The 20,735-nt window shown below is 42.4% G+C and overlaps 2 protein-coding genes across 2 annotated transcripts; both read right to left on the reverse strand.

Moving 5' to 3' along the window:
- Positions 1-2,232: 2,232 nt before the first annotated feature.
- LOC125535920 (protein HUA2-LIKE 3) lies at positions 2,233-15,006 on the reverse strand. Its single transcript, XM_048698989.2, has 13 exons — positions 14,677-15,006; positions 13,289-13,365; positions 8,468-10,648; positions 6,749-7,217; positions 5,861-5,969; positions 5,674-5,786; positions 5,403-5,584; positions 4,642-5,092; positions 3,895-4,555; positions 3,549-3,710; positions 2,845-2,938; positions 2,686-2,737; positions 2,233-2,591 (listed from the first exon to the last, which is right to left on the reverse strand). Exons 1-11 carry the CDS (start codon positions 14,797-14,799, stop codon positions 2,892-2,894), a joined length of 4,575 nt encoding a protein of 1,524 aa, XP_048554946.2. The 5' UTR covers positions 14,800-15,006; the 3' UTR covers positions 2,233-2,591; positions 2,686-2,737; positions 2,845-2,891.
- A 760-nt stretch (positions 15,007-15,766) lies between these two features.
- Positions 15,767-19,792, reverse strand: LOC125535921 (rhomboid protein-like protein). Its single transcript, XM_048698990.2, has 8 exons — positions 19,605-19,792; positions 18,934-19,058; positions 18,483-18,543; positions 17,526-17,692; positions 17,317-17,428; positions 17,032-17,234; positions 16,769-16,900; positions 15,767-16,195 (listed from the first exon to the last, which is right to left on the reverse strand). The coding sequence occupies exons 1-8, from the start codon at positions 19,647-19,649 to the stop codon at positions 16,096-16,098; spliced, it is 945 nt and encodes a 314-aa protein (XP_048554947.1). The 5' UTR covers positions 19,650-19,792; the 3' UTR covers positions 15,767-16,095.
- Between the last annotated feature and the right edge of the window lie 943 nt (positions 19,793-20,735).

Here is a 20,735-nt window from a genome sequence, read left to right on the forward strand (position 1 = left end):
TTCGCAGTTAGGAAGAAGGATCCTTTACAAGATACCTCCAAAATCTGACCTTTATGTCGCATAATGTACAGCCTGGAGGGTCCGAGCTGACCTGGAGGTTCAGGAGCAAGCTTTGGGAGAGGTTTCGGGCAAGTCTAGAGTGATTCTGGACAGGTCCGGAGGCCCATCCAGCAGTCTACCTGGAGGTGTCGGGCTGCACTACGTCCAAATTCTAGGCGACATCAAATGTGTACTGACCTCAGCCGAAGGCTCCGGGCTAGGTTGGGGGGCAACTAGAGGCAGCACACATAGAGTTTTAGAGGGGCTCTCTCATGCTTTTGCATAGGTTTTGGGGTGATATGTTTTGCATAAGTATTGTTGATTCCCAAGATCGTCCAAAGCATCCCATGTATGTTTTTCTTCCATTGCACTAAACTGTTGTGTATACACCTAAGCACATGGTTAGACTACTAACCATCTTGTCATTAACACAAAAACTCTCAAGGGGGGCATATATGTCCTTACAGATAGAAAGTCACTGGAGTGAGAGGAAGAGGCTCCATGCAGTGTGCAGGTCAAAAAAATGTATTGTGTTATGAAGCGAAGCCAGGTCTAGAGCACGGTGGTTGCCAAGGAAGATGGTCATGAATGCACTACCGACAGTTGTGACATGAGATAACAATCATGCCAGCACGTCCTAAAGTTGAAGTAGATGTTATGTGTACTGTTTGGGGGCCAAGAAAGCACATGCGGCAAAATGGGAAGAAGCATAGGAAAATTGTCAAAGAAACAAAGGTAAAGAAAGATGTTGAATATTGTTGAATGAAACCATCATGAGGTAATGAGAAATTAGAAGATGTTGAACACTATACCAATGTGATGACAATCATGCTAGGAAGTCATCGGAGTTGGACAAAGATAGCAGATCATGTTGGTCATCAAGAGAGGAAGGTGCATGAAGATCACAATATTTCGCATGACAATATCTAAAGCCACATCCATGCCTCACTTGACAAGTATATTCGTGTGATGCAAGCTTCTTTATCCCGTGTATGACCATTTTGTTGTTCCATAGCGACATGCGGGTATCTTGCTAATCACAATAACCAATATGCATGGTCGCAATGAAAAGTATAAAACCATGCAACGATGGAAAACTTATAATGAGCTTATGCAACAAAAATCATAGGTGATACCAACAAGATCGGACTATCAACATAGCAAAAAGAAAGTTCATTGTGGCAAATCAAAGATGTACTCCCACAACATCAACAAATGCAAGAAAAATCTTGCATGGCGGTAACAATTAAATTACATGTGCAACAACTATGAACCACCATGTGTTCAAACATCACTGGCACAAAATAAACCCTAAAAATTGATGGGTAAAAAAATGCTCATACATAATATCATTGTCCACTCGGCTCAACACAGAATTCCAAGGGAGTCATGTGTCAACCACTTTCCTAACGGCCTAAACATCTTGGCTGAGCCATCGCAATCAAGAGCTTGAACCATATCGGTTGTCGAGGGGAGACTTGGCGGCAGGAAAGGAAGGCAAATATTTTCAGCATGCGTTTTGGTGTGAACGCACTATGAACATGTCGATTAGTCATATCTCCTACATTCCTGACCACGGCTCGTGCAGAGATTTTGTTTCTTTGACTCTATAAGAACTTAGTTGTAGTTTTCTTGTTTTTTAAGATGTATTGTACCATTAGAAGTTTGACAGTATCAATCCAGGGCCTCATTCGAAAATCCCCCAAAAAAAAACCTCTTGTATGTGCATCGTCCAGCAAAGACTACCATTCTCCTGCGACGAAAAGTTTTGGAGTGAATTTTGTATTTCATTTCAAAAACCACCTAAAGCACCATTCTACAAACCTATACGTTGATAATGTGCTACTACCTCCATTTCTAAATATAGATCTTTTTAGATATTTTTCTAAGGACTACATACTGATGTATATAGACATATTTTAGATTATAGATTCCCTCATTTTGCTCCGTACAAGTCCATATTGAAATCTCTAAATGGGCGTATACTTAGGAACAAGTCCATATTGAAATCTCTAAATGGGCGTATACTTAGGAACGGAGGCAGTACTTTGGAAATCCAAAGAGATGCGGCTTTGCTTGAAAATGTTGTTCTCAAATGGTTTATCCTCGGGTGTAAATTTTAAACTATTGCTACTGGGATGTTTTTACAACAGTTTATCCCAGTTGAAAACCACATACAGTCAGACACCCGCAAAAAAGAACATTCTAGATTGTGGCCATATACAATGTCAGACAGTTTCAGTAAGGTGCTTGAAATGACAGTTGGATTACAAAAGGGATATTTGAATGGAAATCAATAGTGAAGAATTTCTCAACAACACAGTAGACTGTAAGGCTAACTAGATTGTTACAGAACAGCTCCACGCACCATTGAAGTCCCTTCCGTTTCTGCATTTGCAGAAGAATGGTGACATACATTTGTACAACCAGGGCCTGTTCCATCTCTTCTTTTGCAAAGAGATTTCATGCTAAGCCCGTCCCTGAATGGAGACAATGAAGATCCCCTTCACGGCCCACCAAAGGCAAAAAGAAAGAAAACTAAAATCTATAACCTGGAATAAAATTGCAACATAACGTGTCAGACAAGCAGTGTCCCCAAGCAACTAAACAGTGGTTTCTTCAGACGAAGTGGATTGAAAGATGTACCATTAAAATTGTCAGGAATTATCCCTCTTCTGGAAACCATTGTACTGTTAATCTGCCATGATAACACAGCTTGAGCATGAAACCAGGAACGTGCAGAAAACAGATGCAGTGGGGGCTGCTATCATTTCATTCTTATCATAAAAAAAGTGTGAGGAGTACCGCAGATGAGGCTCAGCATGGTCGAGACACAAAGCTTCTGCGGCCCTTCATCTATGGAATCTATCATTATTGTGTCTTCCATGCCTCCTCCAACCTGATTTTGCAATGAAGATTAACACATTCGTCTTGCAATGTTGCTACAACCAAAATAATACTCCCTCCGTCCCACAATATAAGACGTTTTTGCAAGCTATGTGCAAAAACGTCTTATATTATGGGACAGAGGGAGTAGAACACATGGCAAAAACAGTTGTCTTCTCTCATGTTTTGATGAGGCACAAAAATATTCACTTTTGACAAGACGCAATCTGAAGAACATGGGAAGTGCGCAAAGCACTGCTGGAGCAAACAAGAAGGTATCAAGTGGAAAACCATACTATGCTGAAAATTTAGAGAAGTATGATGTTAGAAACATATTTGTTGTAGGGGGTATGCAAAAAACAAATTCAGCAATGAATAATAGTGCCTACCGTTTTCTACTACTATGTTTTTTATACCACCTAAATGATTGAGGTTGAACATGAAATTTTACGTGTTTATAGACTGACCTCCACCTCTATGCATAGTGTATTTTTCTTTTAAACTTTTGGGCATGATATTTACATGGTTTTCACCAGTTTTGACCACAAGTTGGTTTCCACCAGGTATTTTCTCAAAGCAAACAGATACAACTCCTAAGAGCAAAGCGCAACATGAAAGCATACCTCCTTCATGGGACATTGGAGGCTCCATTGAATGTCTGGAGCCAGGAGGATACTTGGATCTCCTAGGCGGCATCGACCAGTCGGTGCATGGACCAGGTGGACCGTCCGATGGTCGCCCATGGTGGGAGGATGAAGCTTCAAAATGGTCAGGGTACGGGGGATCTGAACAATTGTAAAGATATTTCAGTCAATAAAAGGATATTTAATGGAACCAACTTGCTCAGTACCGAAGCCTAACACTGATTGTAACTGTCAATGGATCTGATATTCAAAAGAGAAGATAAATATGCAGGCATGCAGTTAGATGCAAAACTTCAAAATGCTGATAGCTAAACAAGAAATATACCTGGTCCAAAATGTGGAGGAAACCTTCCTCTATCCATAGATTCATGGTGCATTTGTCCTCTGTCATTGAAGTGATGCCCTCTATCATCATAGCGATATGCTCCATCGTCAAAGTGAGGACCTCCGGCATTGAAATGATGCCCTCCATCATCAAAGCGTTGCCCTCTATCGTCGAAGTGATGCCATCTATCATCAAAGTGATGTCTCCTATCGTATGGAGGGTGTCCTCTGTCATGTCCATTGTACTGATATCCCTCAGGATAGGGAGGATTACAATTCCAAGGTTGTGCTCTTTGTTGGTGTTCAGGTGGCATATATGGGAACTGATTCGGACCTGGTGGATGCGGTGGTGGTGGATGCGGTGGTGGTGGTGGCTGCAAATGGTATGCATTATTCGGAGGTGGTGGTGCTGGTGGACGGTGATAGTTATTTCCATGGGGCGGTACTGGGGGCCCAGAAAAATTTCCATGGGGTCCAGGAGGATGGAAAGGTGCGACAGGTGGTGGAGGCGGCGGTGGAGGCAGCGGTGGCGGCGGATGCATCTGGTTTGGATGCCCTGCACACCCAGAAGTATAGGGCGGTGGAGGCTGGAATGGAACCGCACAAGGATCCATGTTGCCTCGATTATTTGCAATAGAATGAGGGTGCTGATCTTGAACATTCTGCAAAGAATCATTAAGGACTCATTAGATTCACAATAATAAAAAATGCATAGTGGTCATATTATAAAAACAACAGAACTACATACTCTTAAAGTATCTGGCTCGACTCGATCAGGTGCCACATGCAATGCTCCTTGAACCTGTGAACCTTGAATGACAGGACACTGAGGGCGTGGTAGAGGTGGTGGAGATGATGGCAACGGGGGAGGAGTTGGAGGTTTGTCTTCAGGTAGTGGAGGAACAGAATTAACATTTTGACTAGTCGGTGTACACCTCGCAGCTGTTAGATCTGGTTGGCATGCAGAGCTAGCTTCCGCTTCAGATGATGGGGCTACATCTTCCATCTCAAGATCACCATTCACTTCTTCAAAGACAAGTCGATGCTTCGCCCCATCCAATTGAGAACCCTCCCCTTGCTCAGCACCAGTAGATTCATGTTCAGGAGTGACAGCTTCAAAGCTCCTATCCTCAGAGGAGCTTCCTTCCTCATCCAGCAGTTTCACGCAGATCAAATTTGGAAGATGGAAACCAGTATTGCTGCGAAGAATAATCTAATCAAGTAACCATACGAGGATAACACTAAACATATTCTTTAGTATAAAAAGATAATATAGCAGAGCTCAGCTTGCACATCGGCACTTGTCACACATACAGTGTTCCAAATTATGACCGATGTAAATATTTTTGCATGTTTTGAGTCTTCTAAACACCTTATAGTTCCATACTGCAGCCATACACCAATCAATGCCCCCGTTTTTTACTAAATATGCTTGAGGATTTTTATATTTGCCTCAGCTGTACACCCACCGACCCACGGGACCTTAGAAATGCAAAACGAGAGCTATACCTTCCATATTCATCTACAAGCATTCCTTCATTATCCCGTAAAGGGTCATTCAGAGCTCTCTCTGTCCCTGAATGACGACGAGAGGTCCCAAATGATGCTTCATTAAGAGCTTCAAGCTCCTTAATATGATGACGAATGATGTATTCTGAAAGCGTTTTCCTCTCAAGCCAGAGTTTCAAAACCTAATCAAAGACACACAGCCATGTGAAAAAAAGTAAAACAACACTACATTATGGTCTCCCATAATTAGGGCACTGAACAAAAAACTTGCCTTAAGACATTGTCTTCGATTCTCCCATGCAGAATTTCCAGGAGGTGCAGAAGCATATAGTATTCGTGGCAGGACTGCTTGGATAAGAGAAGGATAGGCATCTCCAACTCCACCTAGAAGATGTATGAAAGTAGCTTGAAAAGGTGTATCCAAAAAATGCTGAGAACACAGAAAACTATGCGAGTACCTTTCTGATTGCGACAGCACTGGATTATTGAATCAACAAGGAAGAACAGGTCCACCCTTTTGTATAAATTTGATTCTTTTTCCAGGCGTTCGATGATGACATCCATTACCTAGATTCTCAAACCAAAACAAAGATGCATCAATAAGGGGGGGGGGGGGGGGGGGTTCAACCGCATTGATTGGCCCAATGGCCATAAAACAGTATAATCTTTCACATGTAAAACTGAAACTGGCCATGGACAGGGGTGTGTGGAAATTAGCTATCCACGTGCCAAAACCATGAGTTGGTGTCGAGATCTTTTGGGTTCAACTCTAGCCTACCCCAGCTTGTTTGGGACTAAAAGGCTTTGTTGTTGTTGTTCTTGTTGTATAAAACTGAAGGCTACAAGTGTCGTTCTGTACTCCCAATTTTAGGAGAAGTGTATTCATTACTAATTTCTAACTTATGTCGTGTGCATATCATTTTGTGTCACATTAGAGGTATGTACTAAGGAAATGGCTCCCCATACCAACGGTTTGTTTCTCAAAATAGAAGCAAAACCTACTTCATCTTTGTTCCTCTAAATAGAAGCAAAATCTGCATTCATCGGTGTAGAAAGCTAACAACCAAAAGATACATCTATATTCCTCATTGTAGAAAGCTAACAACAAAAAGATACATCCACATTTCTCATTGCAGAAAGCTAACAACAAGAAGATACCGCAATCAGGCTAAGTAATTAATCAAAAGATGGACAAACCATAGACCAAAGAAAAGCTACCAAATCTACAACTACAAGCATTCAAGCAAGTACATGTTTTTTATCGCAGCTAAGTAAGCAACACACTGTCCAACATAACTATGCTTGTAAATTAGAAGTGCAGACTGAAAGAGAATGAATGATCTAACCTCCCCAGCAATGCCATGCTTAGCACAATCCAGAGCGAGACGTGTTGCACGGGCTATACATTCTTTTGTTCTTGTTAATGTACCTAGGAAATTTTCAAAGGCCCTCCGTGCTGACCTGGCTTCATCATGACCTGCTGGTTTGTTCAAGCTCTTCTGTTGTATGTTATCAGAAAGAATCTTACCACTAGTCTGCTGAGTATGAATCCTATCTGATGCAGACCTTATTATAGTATTTGAAGGTGAACACCGGCCACCTGATCCTTCCTTAACTGAAGGTATATTCACGGAAGGTTCAGAAATAACATTGGAATCTAAAAAACTGTCTATGAAAGAAGTTGGTTGAGAGAATTTCTGAGCATGTGCAGCAGCAATAAGTCCTTTCATAGGCATCGGGTCAGGAGATAAACCAATATCCTTCATGTTAATTTTGTGGTCCGGTTCTCTCAGTGCCGTTGCTGAAGAACCATGCCTACAAGATGAACCAATGAAACTGATGTGAAGCCTATTCAAGTGATCGACATAAGACTTCAATAGATACAAGTAAGAAATAACAAAAAAATGATCTATTTGATCCTTCATACAATAGTCCCATATATCACTGTTTCAGAAGCCACCTGGACTAAATAAAGACTTTTCACATCAGCAAGAATAGCTTCTTTAGCATGTTCCCCACAAATTTTAAACTGCTTGCAGAAGAATGATTTACACACACATATTATAAGAAGTCACCTAGACTTAAGAAAGATGTTTTATATCAGCAAAGAGTAGCTTGATTAGCATATTCCATGCAAATTTTAAACTGCTTGCAGAAGAATGAATTACACACATAAATTGTACTCCCTCTGTCCCATAATATAAGAACGTTTTTGACACTACACTAGTGTCAAAAACATTCTTATATTATGGGACGGAGGGAGTATTACTTATACAGATGAATATGTTCATTTGAGATAAGATAGGAAGACTGAACCAACAATCCATAATATCACCCATAGATGCCAAATATTAGAAGAGGCCAGCGTTCCCACATTTGGATAGTAAACTTTGGCATCCATGTGCTTCAAACTAAACGCCCCCCACACAGACTTGTGTGTATTATTCTAACCCAATGAAGCAGCTCCCACTTATACTTCTATACTACTGGATACTGTTGAACATATACTCCCTCCAGTCACAAACAAGTGACATTTTGGAAACTGAAAGTTCTCAAACATATATTTAACCCTTAATTTCTATTGCTATATGCTTATAGGATCAAGTAAAATTATGATGTTCGATTGCACATATCGAACACCATTGTTTAATTTCACTGGATCAGTGTGGTACTGAATTAGTGTGGTGACTGAACTGGCACAATAAATCAAGTTTAAGGTATATAATCAGCATCCATCTTTATCTACACAAGACCTTCAATCATGTTTGCATAATTCGCTTGCAAAAAGGTGCAGAAAAAAGAATACATGCAATATGTACTATTGCATTATAACATATTTACATGTGCACAATAAACTGAGTGATTCTTTGAAGTGAATAATAGCAGACTACATGGAAGGGGCTATGCTGGAACACATAATTTTGGGGGCAGGAACAATGTTAAAATGGAAAACACAAGATACCCAAGATTGCTGGAATTAGTTAATTAAGGTAAAGACGTACAATATACTACCTAGGCAGAAAATAGTGCGTATGTATCTAAGAAAAAGAAAATAGAAGGCTTACGCTTCAAATGCTCGGGCGCCTGCAACATTCTGGCTGCATGTAACTTTAGTAACCAACGAAGAGGCACTTGTCCTGTCACCCACACTGACTGTTGGTTCAGCCAAAACTGTCTTATTTTGTGGCTCGGAATTGGAATCGTGATTAGCACCTGGCACAACAGTCTTTGCATGGCTAAGTGGATAAGCAGATCCATCAATATTTTTACTAAAATCTCGACTAGAATTACCAATTGGATCCGGGAGCTCATTTGTACTTACTTTCCCCATAGGCAACTGATCAAACTTAGATACAAAGGCAGCCTCTTTCGACTCCAAGGAGCAGGCTGGAGAATTTCCACAGATATCATCATCGTCCCTGGTGCTAACTTTGTCTTTTGGAAGATCATGATTGCCACCGTTTGTCAATTCCAGTGAAACAGAAGACGGGGAGTCCTTGTTTAATATGAATGGTTGTGACATACACTTTAGGCCAGTTGGGGTATCTAAAGAAAGTACTGGTGAACATATTTCCGGGCCTTTAGTTGTTGCAGATCTTGGACTTCTGACAAGTGCATCTGCAGAGTTATTAAAAGGAGAGCTTCCTATCGACGCTGTGCAAGGCTTCAGGATACACTCTGGCTTATTCACTTCAGGCAGATTACCAGTAGTTTCAGCAGCATTAGCAGACATAGCCTCTAAGGCACGATGGAGACGTTTAGATGGAGGTAAAGCAGCTTCTCCATCTAACGTCAAAACCTTTGATTGATACTCTTTGTCCTTGCAAGCAGTCTGAACCTCTCCTGATGCAGACGGGTCTACTTTGAGTGAAGGATCTATGCCAGGAAGCACCTCCTCAGCTAAATGGTCATTTCCCGATGCCAGCAGTGGGTCTACTTTGGGTGAAGGATCTATACCAGGAAGCACCTCCTCAGCTAAATAATCATTTCCCGATGCCAGCAATGGGTCTACTTTGGGTGAAGGATCTATGCCAGGAAGCACCTCCTCAGCTGAATGATCATTTCCCGATGCCAGCGATGGGTCTACTGTGGGTGAAGGATCTATGCGATAGGGGACATCATCAGCTGGATGATCCTTTCCCACTGTTGAAGACAGGTCATGTTTATAACATTCATCTACAGGTATAGCCAACTCTATTTTGTTATCAGAAATATCAAGCTCATCAACCATGGAGTCCTCCAGCTGGGGTCTTCCCATTCGAACCCGTGCCCTTTTCACTAATGGCAAGTGGTCATCTCCGTCTGACTTATTGACTTCATTCCCTGAATTTGGAGAATCTGGCAGGTTTCCACATGAATTAGGCTGCAATTCTTCATCCATATTTGGTACCACACTGCTGATAGAATTATTAACATCATTGGTGTCCAGGCTTCGCTTTCTTTTAAAAGTAACTGTTGTACTCGTGGAAAGATCTTGTGTCCCATCCAGATTATCTTCTTTACCCATGACAGTTTGACATACTTCAACATTAAGATCACTTTCTATATTTGCAGCAGAACTCAAATTGTTCTCATAATTACCATTCAGAGAAGCTCCAGATTGACTTGAGGTGCCTCGACCGCAATTGAACAGCATAACATCCTTCGTAGCTGAAAGGAGATCCGATTTAGGTTTGTCATCACCTATACATTTAAGCCGAGAAGAGCCTTCCTGCCTATCATCAGTGGTCATATCAACAGGAGGCAGATTGAGACCATTCGGCCCACAAGAATCCCGAGTCCTATGATCAGCACCTAATGAACTTCTTGGCCTCCGTGGGGAAGTAAGATTACGGTGAGTGCAAGAACCTAGTTGCAGAGCATTACTTCTCCTCTTCTTTGAAAATGAAGTAGCAGGCTCATCAGGTGCAGAGTTCACAACACAGTGTTCACTCTCCAATGCAGCAATATTAGACCCAGGGGCACTGGCCATGCTGTGATCCATGGAAGAGGCAGGATTACCCTCGAGCTTGTTATCATTGGCCAAATCAGAACCTTCTTCGGGACCTCCAGTGTCCAAACTGCTGCTATTGTTGGCAGGGGCCAACCCGCTCTTATTATTGTCCTCGTTCTTCATAGAATCAAAAATTTCCACTATTTCCTTAACTGCTTTGACAAAATCTGCTCCTTTCCCATGTCGTTTAACAAGTAGAGATTTCTTTTTCTCTTCAGTGAACGCCTCAAGATCAGCATAATTGCAGAAAGCACTACAACATTAAAAAATAATGTCAGAGCGAACATTTAAACATCTGGAATCAAGAATACTGGATTGAGAGTAAAACGTGCAAACATGATAGCCATCATGGCGCGACTGATGTGAGTTACAAACATCTCAGGTTGAGATCGCTCATTACCAACAATTCCTACCATTACATAATTAGATTTTAAGATGGCAGTGGAGGTGTCTTTGGCCTAGTGGTGGGAGCAAAGGTGTTTGTTGCAATCAACTTAACTTCAATCCCTAGCACCAACAAGGTGTGCCGCATTTAACAGGAGTACACATGTGTGTGCTTCAAGAGTGTGTTCCCACTTTGAGTGGGGGTGTGAAATCTAATATATTAAGCGTCGCGTGAAGGGCGGCCAACCAGCTATGCCACATGGCACAAGCTGGTTGGCCGCGGTGAAAAAGCTATTGGGATATTATTTTTAGATGGAGGTGAGGGATTTTTATAAATGTTTTTTTTCCTTTTTAGATGGAGGTGATGACCCCACACATTTTTTTAAATGAAGAGCTACGCAAAGTGGTGCTCGCTGGTAGGCTGCGTTGATGATTTTTCTTTTCTTTTCTTTTTTACTTCTTTTTCAAGACGGATGTGAGGATTTGTTTTTAATAATGTTTTTCTAGCTGGAGGTGAGGACTCCGTCTATTTTTTAAATGAAAACGTGCGCACAACTTTCTCTCAAGCAGCGCCACAGGGTGGCGCCCCAACCACTAGTCTAATATATTCATAGCATGTGTAGAAGATGTGCATGCATGTGTGTGCATAGGAGTGGTGTGATAGAATGATGATTCCTCCCCTTACAGTGCTTCCGTGCTATGCCACCTACGTACATAAACGCAAGCAGAAGGCTACAGAAGATGACAAAATTGGCAAATGACAATTTTGTGGCATGGTACATGCATCTTATAACAATTTTTTGAATTGTTTTCATGACTTCTTGATGGTGGTTCATCCGTGTGTGGGTTGTCTGTGTGCACCTTGTACTCTACAGAAAGATTTTTAGGGCTCTTTTGATTCAAAGAAATTCTCCATAGAGCTTTTTGAGGATTTGAATGCTTAGAAATTTTTCTACGTAGCCTGTTTGATTTGTAGGATTAGAATCCTTAGGGAAAATTCCACTCTAGTTGGGAGGAAAATTTCCATCCACTCCAACCTCTTTGTACAATTAAACACTCTTTGATTCGCAGGAATTTCAAAACATAGAAATAGGAAACTGGAGTGGCATGGCCTTGTCCCTGGGTTATGGTGGAGCAAGTGTGCACATGACTTGTTTCTGTGCCAAAAACAAAAAAAATAAATAGTGCTAAAAACAAAAAAATAAATAGTGCCAAAAACAAAACAAAATAAAGAGTGCCAACAACCCTGATTCTAATGCCAGATTTATTTCCAAGAAAAGATTTTACACCATTACATTTCCATGACAATGATTAAAACACAGTGCATAAATGGGAACTATTATGCCGGCCCTGATTATATCTACATACGAAGTTGCCATTTCAATCCTTTTGCGTTGCCCCAAAAGCAACATAATTTTGATTATGAGCGTGTATTACCTTCCAACCTATGAGACAGACCATGCCAGCACCAACACATCCCAAAATAGGAAAATTCGACAGAACTTAACCAGTGTCACATCCGCTAGCCTCAAGTTCTTTACTGCACTGTACTTATATCATCGTATAACTATTTATCATTTGGGACACCCTTTATGTTAACAAATTATCATTAGTCTCTCTTGGAACTTGGAAGTTCCTGTGTTCTTAGCATTTCGACTAAAACTGTGCATCTATTAAAAATCATAGGGATCAAGTACTTCAGAGATATCGTCCCCTTGATTTTACTGAATTGCAATTTACTGATTCTAACTTGCCCGTTAACTCATTAAGTTTTTCAGGCTCCTCATGTAAGCTACTGTAAGATTGTGTGGCAACCAAAGAGATGCTTTATCAAGATAACACAAACAGGTACATGATTAGAACTTACAACAACTAAACTTGAGTGCTGCAAGGAAAATACTTGTACCCATCCCAGGAACTCCTAAAAGTCTATGCTAAAAAAAACATAAAGTGTATGATAGTACACTGTCCTTATCATAAATAAGTTCCCCAGATTTACACTAGTATGCCCACAGCATATTGCTGAATCAAAAAATAATGTTTATAGTTCTCCATAATAGCTAGAACAAGCTTTTGATTACGTAAACAAACACAGTCCAAAAGCAGACACCTTGAATGACCAAAAAGCCCAAAACCCATCATGCGGTCATCGTGACAGGAACCATCTACTGGGCACTTACACAAATAACAGATTCATGTAGAAACAACGCATGGCTTACATGTAAATAGACAAAAGCTAACATAGACATACTCATTGTGTTCATCGTCACAAAAGAAAATAGATGAATTATCAAAATAAAAATATATACCATGTCTTCTCATATCTCATGCAGTAAGTAGTAACTAGTAACAAGAGGACAAAGAGCTAAACTATTGTAAAAATAATCGAAAACTAACATGAGAAGCTATTTGATAGTTTGGCACGAGCAAATGGTGCATATAGTAAAATATGCATCAACCAATAATTGTCAATTCGTAAGGACAATCTTAAATACAAAGTAGAACTTACATCTCTTTAGTTCCATAAAAGTAGACCAGCAACTTCTTTTTAGTTGAAGGAAGCCCCCATTTCTGCGGCTCGCTAATCTGTAACAGTATGGATATCCGTAAATCAAGTGCTCATTATGATTCCTGTGATCTTTCAGTTTCAATTCAAGCAAATATCAGTGCCCCAAAACACAGCTTTTCAGACTAAACAAGCCAGACCAAGGAATGGAACATCACAGCTCCACATAGGCTGCCTATGGCATTAAGGCCCGAATCACCAAGGAGCTAAATTAGTATATGCGCAACTTCAACATAGATAACGAGAGCCGTGCTAGGTTGTGGCACATTCATACGTGAAGAGGGTCCAAGGATCTCCCAGTTGTCTTTATACTATATTCTCATGGTCAGGACTCAGGACAGAGAACATGAACAATCGCTGCCAAACCTTCATGGACCTATATAACAATCACATCCAGCTGCTGAGGAGGCCAATTTAAGGAGATCAACCATTCAGGAAGCATATCGGAGCTAATGACATAAATTACCCAATAGCGAAGAACCATTTGAAACATCATATAGTTAATCTGGCACATGTAAAAACTAACAGCATCAGTTAGCTGCACCTATTCTAGTTGCAGAAACATCATAACAACTCGATCTAAACAACAGGTTCTCGTTTACTCATACAAATTAATCCGGAAAAAAGATGGCATTCTCCTTTACCAACCAGGTTACCGCCATCTTCCACCCAGCTACCAAAACAGTTGGATAATCACATTAATAGACTATAGTGATTCCATCATAAAGGCAGTACACTTACACGTGATCTCGCAAAATGGAGCGCTAAGATTAATCCCAAGAGAACTATTTATCAACCTCACCATCATGTCCCGAAACAAAAACAAAAACTAACCAAGCTCGGCTGCCTGACTCCAAACAGATCGAGACTCCATGAAGCCCCCAACTGCCAGATGGGTGAAATCTGAACTGCAACAACCATTCGCTAAACCTCACTAGAATCAAGACTTGGGAAACGCATGAACTCACAGTACCAGATCGTAGTTTGGTGCATCGATTTAGCAGGAACCTCAGGCAAAGAACAAAAGGATCTGCATACGGCTAACCACCAACTGCCTCCATGGTCTCAGAACCCTAGACATGCCAGGCCTCGCTAGGATCGGCACTATTATAGCCACGAAAACAGAAAGGGTCACGAAATCAGCGTTAGCAGCTACCTGTAGACCTCGTTTGTTACTGCGAGTCATGGCGGTACAGTGCAAAGAAACTACTATCTGACCGAACCCTAAGCAAGCTCCCCAACCCACAGCATGATTCGTCGAACCCTAGGTCATCCAGACCACTTGGGGAGCCCCAGATCAGAGAGAAGGAGCGAGGGGGCGCACAACTCACCATGGCCGGCCACGCCGGGTAGCCCTTGAGCTTGGCGAGCACGAGGTCGCCGACCTTCCACTGGGCCGCGGCGGCGGCGGCCGCGGCCGCGGAGGAGGCGCGCTTCTTCCGGGTCGGCGCCATCGCCGACGCCGCTCCCGCCCGCCCAGAACCGGCGGCCAGAGGGCGCGTCCGCTGCGGCTAGCGGGCCAGGGGGCGGAGCTGCCGCCGGGCGCTGGGGCGCGCGGAGGGCCCTCGTATGGGCTCGGTGGCGGCGGCGGCGGCGGCGGGGGGGAGGAGGGGGAGGGGGCCAGGGGGCATGGAGCGCGGCCGGAGTGGGGGGGATGGGGGAGGCGGCTTGGGCTCGGAGATTTTTCTCTTTTTTAATTTGTTTTTCCCTTTTCTGTGTTTCTTTCCCCGTTTCGCTGCTGCCTGCTCTGGTTTCGTGTCTCTGCGGGGTTTGTTTGGTCTGGTTCGGTTTGGTGGTAGGAAGGAGGGCTCGAACACGTGAAAGGGCTTGGTCGGCGATGGGCCTGGGCTCACTGGGCTTTCGTGGGCTTATGAGGTTCTGCACGAATGGTGTGTCGGCAAAGTCATGTCAAAGTCAGATCACTCGCTTGTTCTAAAGTAAAAAAACTTGATCACTCGCCGTAATGACAAAACCTATAGCCGTAAATAAGTAAAGTTTGGAAATAACCCATTTCAATTCCACAGACGCGTACGCAATGTTACAACATGCTACACATACCGCATACACATAATAAATTGCACTCATGAAGTGTGAAATTGACCGGGGCAGCTCGAAAATTCTTCGATGCAAAAATAAAAACCAAAAGAACTCGAAGAAATCTTACTTACGTATGTGTTGGACATGAGGGTCTGAATCCGAGTAGGTGAGCTGGGGCTGGTAGTTCCCATACAAGTGTTTCTCTTTCTTATCTTATGGAAAATAAACTTTATTATTTTACCACACTCAGTAGCATTATGTCATTTACCAATCACTACCAATTTAACTCACCACAACACCTTCTAAGACCGCCATCGGTCATCTCGCACTCGCGGCAATCATAATTCAAGCAGATAGAATCAAACGGATCGACAAACAAACCAATGCGGCAACTCATTCATGCTCAAGGAAAGCCTCTGGCTGGGCCTCAAAAATGAAAAGCGAAAAACTCTCAGCAGTCAGTGCGCGGCTAAATTGTGCTAACAAACATGATGCTATCATTGCACAGTTCGGCATATGGTTCCCTAAATCAGTAAAATCACACATTCTCGCATCACCACCTCCCCTAGAAGCACTTACAGATGGATATAAACTAGGGAATAGAAAGAGCTCGCGGCCGAACCAACGATGCTCCCTTGTCCTCCAGACAACGTCACTTGGGTAACGCAGCACCGGGAATTCACAACATTTGGCAGGTCGTCTTTGTAGAAGGCTCAAACTTTGTCGGATGCGTCAAGAGACGTGCTCTCTGTACTCTTGACCGCGGCCAGCTTCTCAGCCAATCTTTGCTCCAGTGCCCTTTGACCCCTTTCCCTGCAGTGAGATCAACACAACCAAGTGAGATCGAGTACACTACTAGCACATATGCACATATGCATTTCTTGTGACTTGTTCTCGAGTACACTACTACTCCCTCCGTTCCAAAATATAAGTCTTTTTAGATATTCCAATATGGAATACATACGAAGCAAAATGAGTGAATCTACACTCTAGAATATGTCTATATACATCCGTATGTAGTCCATATTGAAATCTCTAGAAAGACTTCTATTTACAAACAGAGGGAGTGGCATATATGCATTTCTTGCAGCAACCGAAGCACCAAATAGGGCTATTAGTTACTGAACCGAAAGACCCAAAACTAAGAATATCGCAATCAGTTCAAACGGGATGGCGTAACAACATAGATTCCACAAGTTCACAAACTGCATGCACAAAGTATAAATAATCCTAAAGGAGTGACTGTCTCAAAACATAAATCCAATATTCACTTGAGCATTGCCTATGTGTGATAATTAACAAAGATACAGAGGGGAAGTACTGAAGGGTTGCAAAGACTAGTTTGTGTGAGCAAGGGTTACTTGAGAACAAGTCACAAAAACTAACCTCCTCCTGTTTGCCTCAGTAGAATCTGAACCCGGCAATGATGACGTTTCCAATGTCTGACCCCGGTCTGCCCTATCAGATCTTCCACAAAGAAGCCTATGGAATATTGTGGCTATTGGATCCAGAACTGGTCTGCATATTTTTAATAAATTAATCAAAATATGAAGGCTATCAAATCCAGAATTTGGCTATGTTTTTATAAATTAGTCAGGAAATTCAACCGTAAACTATCTTAGTATTATATAAAGGGGAAGCCGTAATACCTCAGAATTGCAGGGAAGAAACTTGAGAAAGAGAACTCCTCGCTTGGATCCCCTTTCAGGCCTGTCTCTAGCCTCTTTTGGAAGTAACGCAGGTAAATCCAACTCATATAAATGCCAAACAGTATAACTGGGAGGTAAGATACCAAGTCCTTCATGAAGAAGCTTACAACAACGGAGATCAGTGCAATAAGTGATGGGATCCACTGAGTAGGGACAAAAATAAACATGTCAAGTCAGACGATAACATCAAACAGAGTTATTTTATTAACAGTACCAGTTACAGACCTTTCCCTTAATCTTCAGCACGAAAAGATTAAGCTCCATCTCTGGCATAAGTTGCTTGATGCCCACCAGCAATCCTGACAGAACCCCATAGAAACCAGAAAGAGGAGTGTAGCTGAGAAATGAAACATTAAGAAAAACTCGTCAGTTTACCCAATACAGAACATCAAATCAGACGTGCTCGGACACTTCTATAGAAGTAGAATACTTACAGGTAGCTCTCTTGTTGTGTTACGTAGTACACAGCAATAGCAGTTACGAAGACACACATTGAAGTTGAGAAGTTGACAATAAAAACGAACTTTGATAACTCCTTTGTGCCCCATAAAGGCTCTAATAATTTCCCAAATAAAAGAAGACCAATGATGCTGATAATCACCTGTAAGCACATTAACCATGTGAATTTGAGGGGGCTCGATTAAATATGAATGGTTTAAGTCTTATTAAAATAGTGCACTTGGCAGCTGGGGAGCAAGGAAAGGCGAATCTACAGATATGATAGTATATTTTATTTAATATATAGACACCAATATGAAATCTGATCACATGGTCCAGAGCAAACAAAGATAAAGGAGAGCGCTACTCGCTGTCACTCCCAAACAAGCTCAACATGATCCTGAAGTTAAGGCGCATCTGCAGAAAGTATCTCAGGCAAGTACTATAGATAGCTCACTGTACATCCGTGCCATACACTGCATATGTGTTATCATCACTTCTCACAGATATTTCCACTCAATTGATTTTACGACTGTTGCTCAGCATAAATGAAGATTAAACTATGATTTAATTCATGAGAAAAACTTCCCAATCTATAACCAGAGACATTGCAACCATACCCTGATTCACTCCCTATCCAAATTTCACCAAATTAATTACTAGTTTGAGTAAGCGCATTCCTTTTCATAGCTAACCATCTAAAAGCTTTGCCACCTCGTCTACATATTTTGGAGAAGGCAATCTCTCACACGGTGGTAAATAGATCTTTACTTCACATACAGTTACTTTAGTTGCCGTAGTTCTTACTTATTTTCATTTCAGGGAGATTTAATTTCAGTAATCTTCCATAAAATTAATTAGAGGACACATACCAAGTGCTAAGATGATTACAAAGCATACAAAAGAACAAATCAAAACTCTGTGCCTTGACAAAGATGAGAGGAAGAACTTACCCCTGGAATGGTTTGCTCGACATAGCCAGCAGTTATCAAGTTCCAGGCGAAAGGGATTGTCCTGAAGAAAAAATAAATTAATCAAACAATTCCAAAGAAAATAGAAGCATGATCAAGTATGCCAAACATCTAACATGTTCAAGTTATACAGGGTAACACCTCAAAGGCATGCTTAACATTCATTGCCTTCTTAAGGAAAAACTACGGGTAACTTCATTTCAGAACAAGCAAGATAGGTAGCTTTAATTTTGTGTGCACCAGATGTAATAATGAATACAATGATGCAATCTAGAGGTTAGAAAATATACGACTTAATTACTGACTAGAATGCATGGCACCGCACTCACAAACTATCACCACTGTGCCAAAATTGCATTTAAAACTGGCACTCTAGATGGGCGTGCTGACTAGCTGTACTAAAGTGCAACAAAGATCAGTTTGCGTTGGCTACCTTGCAGGGATAAGCGCGAGATAGTTGACGGCCGATGGGAACAGCTGGACCAAGAGGTGCACGAGAAGCAATATGACGGCGAGGCCCTTGCAGAGCTTCGTGTACCCTCTGAAGAAGCTTCCACCCTGCATTGTGATAAACGCGGCATCTGTCAGGACGGCTCAAGATGTACAGTGACAAGTGTTTCACGTGTAATTCAGCTACCAGGCCTTTCCTCAATACAAAACCAAACAAAAATCAGCTACCAGGCCACATCCGAGGCATACAAATCTGTTAAAACTCCGGGCAAGAGCAAACAAATCCACATGAGACCACCAAAGGTGGCTTGAAAACAGCATGATGCAGGTATTTCTTTCTCTGGCATTGGTGCGGACAGGGAGCTGGTGAACGGATTCAGCTATCCAACTCTAGAACCGTTGCCGAGATCCGCGCACCCCAACTCAGCCACGCGTTTACAAACGAAGCGCGTCACAGGCTCGACAAACGCATCGCCCCCGGAATTCCACGGCCAGCATCTCGGCGACGTGCTCCGGGGGAACACGAAAGGGGCGTCGACGGGTGCTAGGGACGCGCCCCGTGCCACACGGCAGGCACGAGAGGCGCCCGGGCCGAAGGATCTAGAGGCGTTCGCCGCACCAGATCTGGAGAGAGGGGGAGGAGGAGGTACGTACCCCGGAGGGGAGCGACGGCGCCGGAGGGGAGACGCTGCTCATCATCGTGGCGGCCGCCGCCCGACGAGATCCGCCGATCCGGAGCGCGCTGTGGCCGCAGTGCGCACGCAGTGAGGGGAGGGGAGGGGGGAGTGGAGCGGGGGGCACGCAAAGGTTTGATGGGTTTGGGGATCGATCGTTAGGTCCGTGGGGTCGACTGGCTTTCGGGGTACTCTCCCTGCTGCCTCCTCTGGCTTGGCTTGGCTTGGCTCGAACACACTAGTTCGACACGAGATAAATGAGGTTTTTTATGTCAAGACAAGAGAATATCACATGAAAATCAAATTTGAAAAAACTTCATGAAAACCATGTTTGAAAAGTTTTGAAAAAATCTCAAAAGAAAAATCAAGATGTTAAGGCAGTGATGTTTGGTGAGTTTGGAGGTTGATATAGTGCATTCGGTGGTGGCAGTCCTGCATTCAAATACTTCCACCCCTCTTGTTATGATCTGACTCAGCACGGTACTTACAAAGTTGCGATGTATAATATCACCATGCCTCGTGATTTTCTTCTGTGATCAACCTCTCCAGATGCTTGCCTTCCAGTAGTCGATGGTCCTCCTACATGCTTCTGGTACAAAGGTGGTTCATTTGAGGGCTCACACATGACCTCCCGTTCAGACTAGTGCTTCCAAGGATAGGTAATGTTTACATGTAACGTTTACTTTGAGAAACATGGATCAATCACCTGCATAGGATGATTTCTGTCATTCCTATAACATCACACTACATGTAGCGTTTACTTTGAGCAGCATGGATCAATCACCTGCATAGGATGATTTCTGCTATTCCTATAACATCACACTACATGTAGCTTTACGTTGAGCAGCATGGATCAATCACCTGCATAGGATGATTTCTGCCATTCCTATAACATCACACTACATGTAGGCGTGGAATGCCTGATTTCTGAATTCTTTTGCATGTATATGTTTGTTTGTGTGTGCCTACTACTACGTCACCTACTAGAAATAGTCCATAGTTTTGATTCCTTCTTGACCTCCTTTCTGATCTTCGGGTAGATGTTAACTGGCCATCCATCTAACTTAGTTTATTTGTTGTAGTACTTCTTTTTGTTGTAGTAACTTATCAT

The sequence above is a fragment of the Triticum urartu genome, chromosome 2A (assembly GCF_056163025.1).
Source record: "Triticum urartu cultivar PI428250 chromosome 2A, HENAU_Tu73, whole genome shotgun sequence".
NCBI lineage: Eukaryota > Viridiplantae > Streptophyta > Magnoliopsida > Poales > Poaceae > Triticum > Triticum urartu.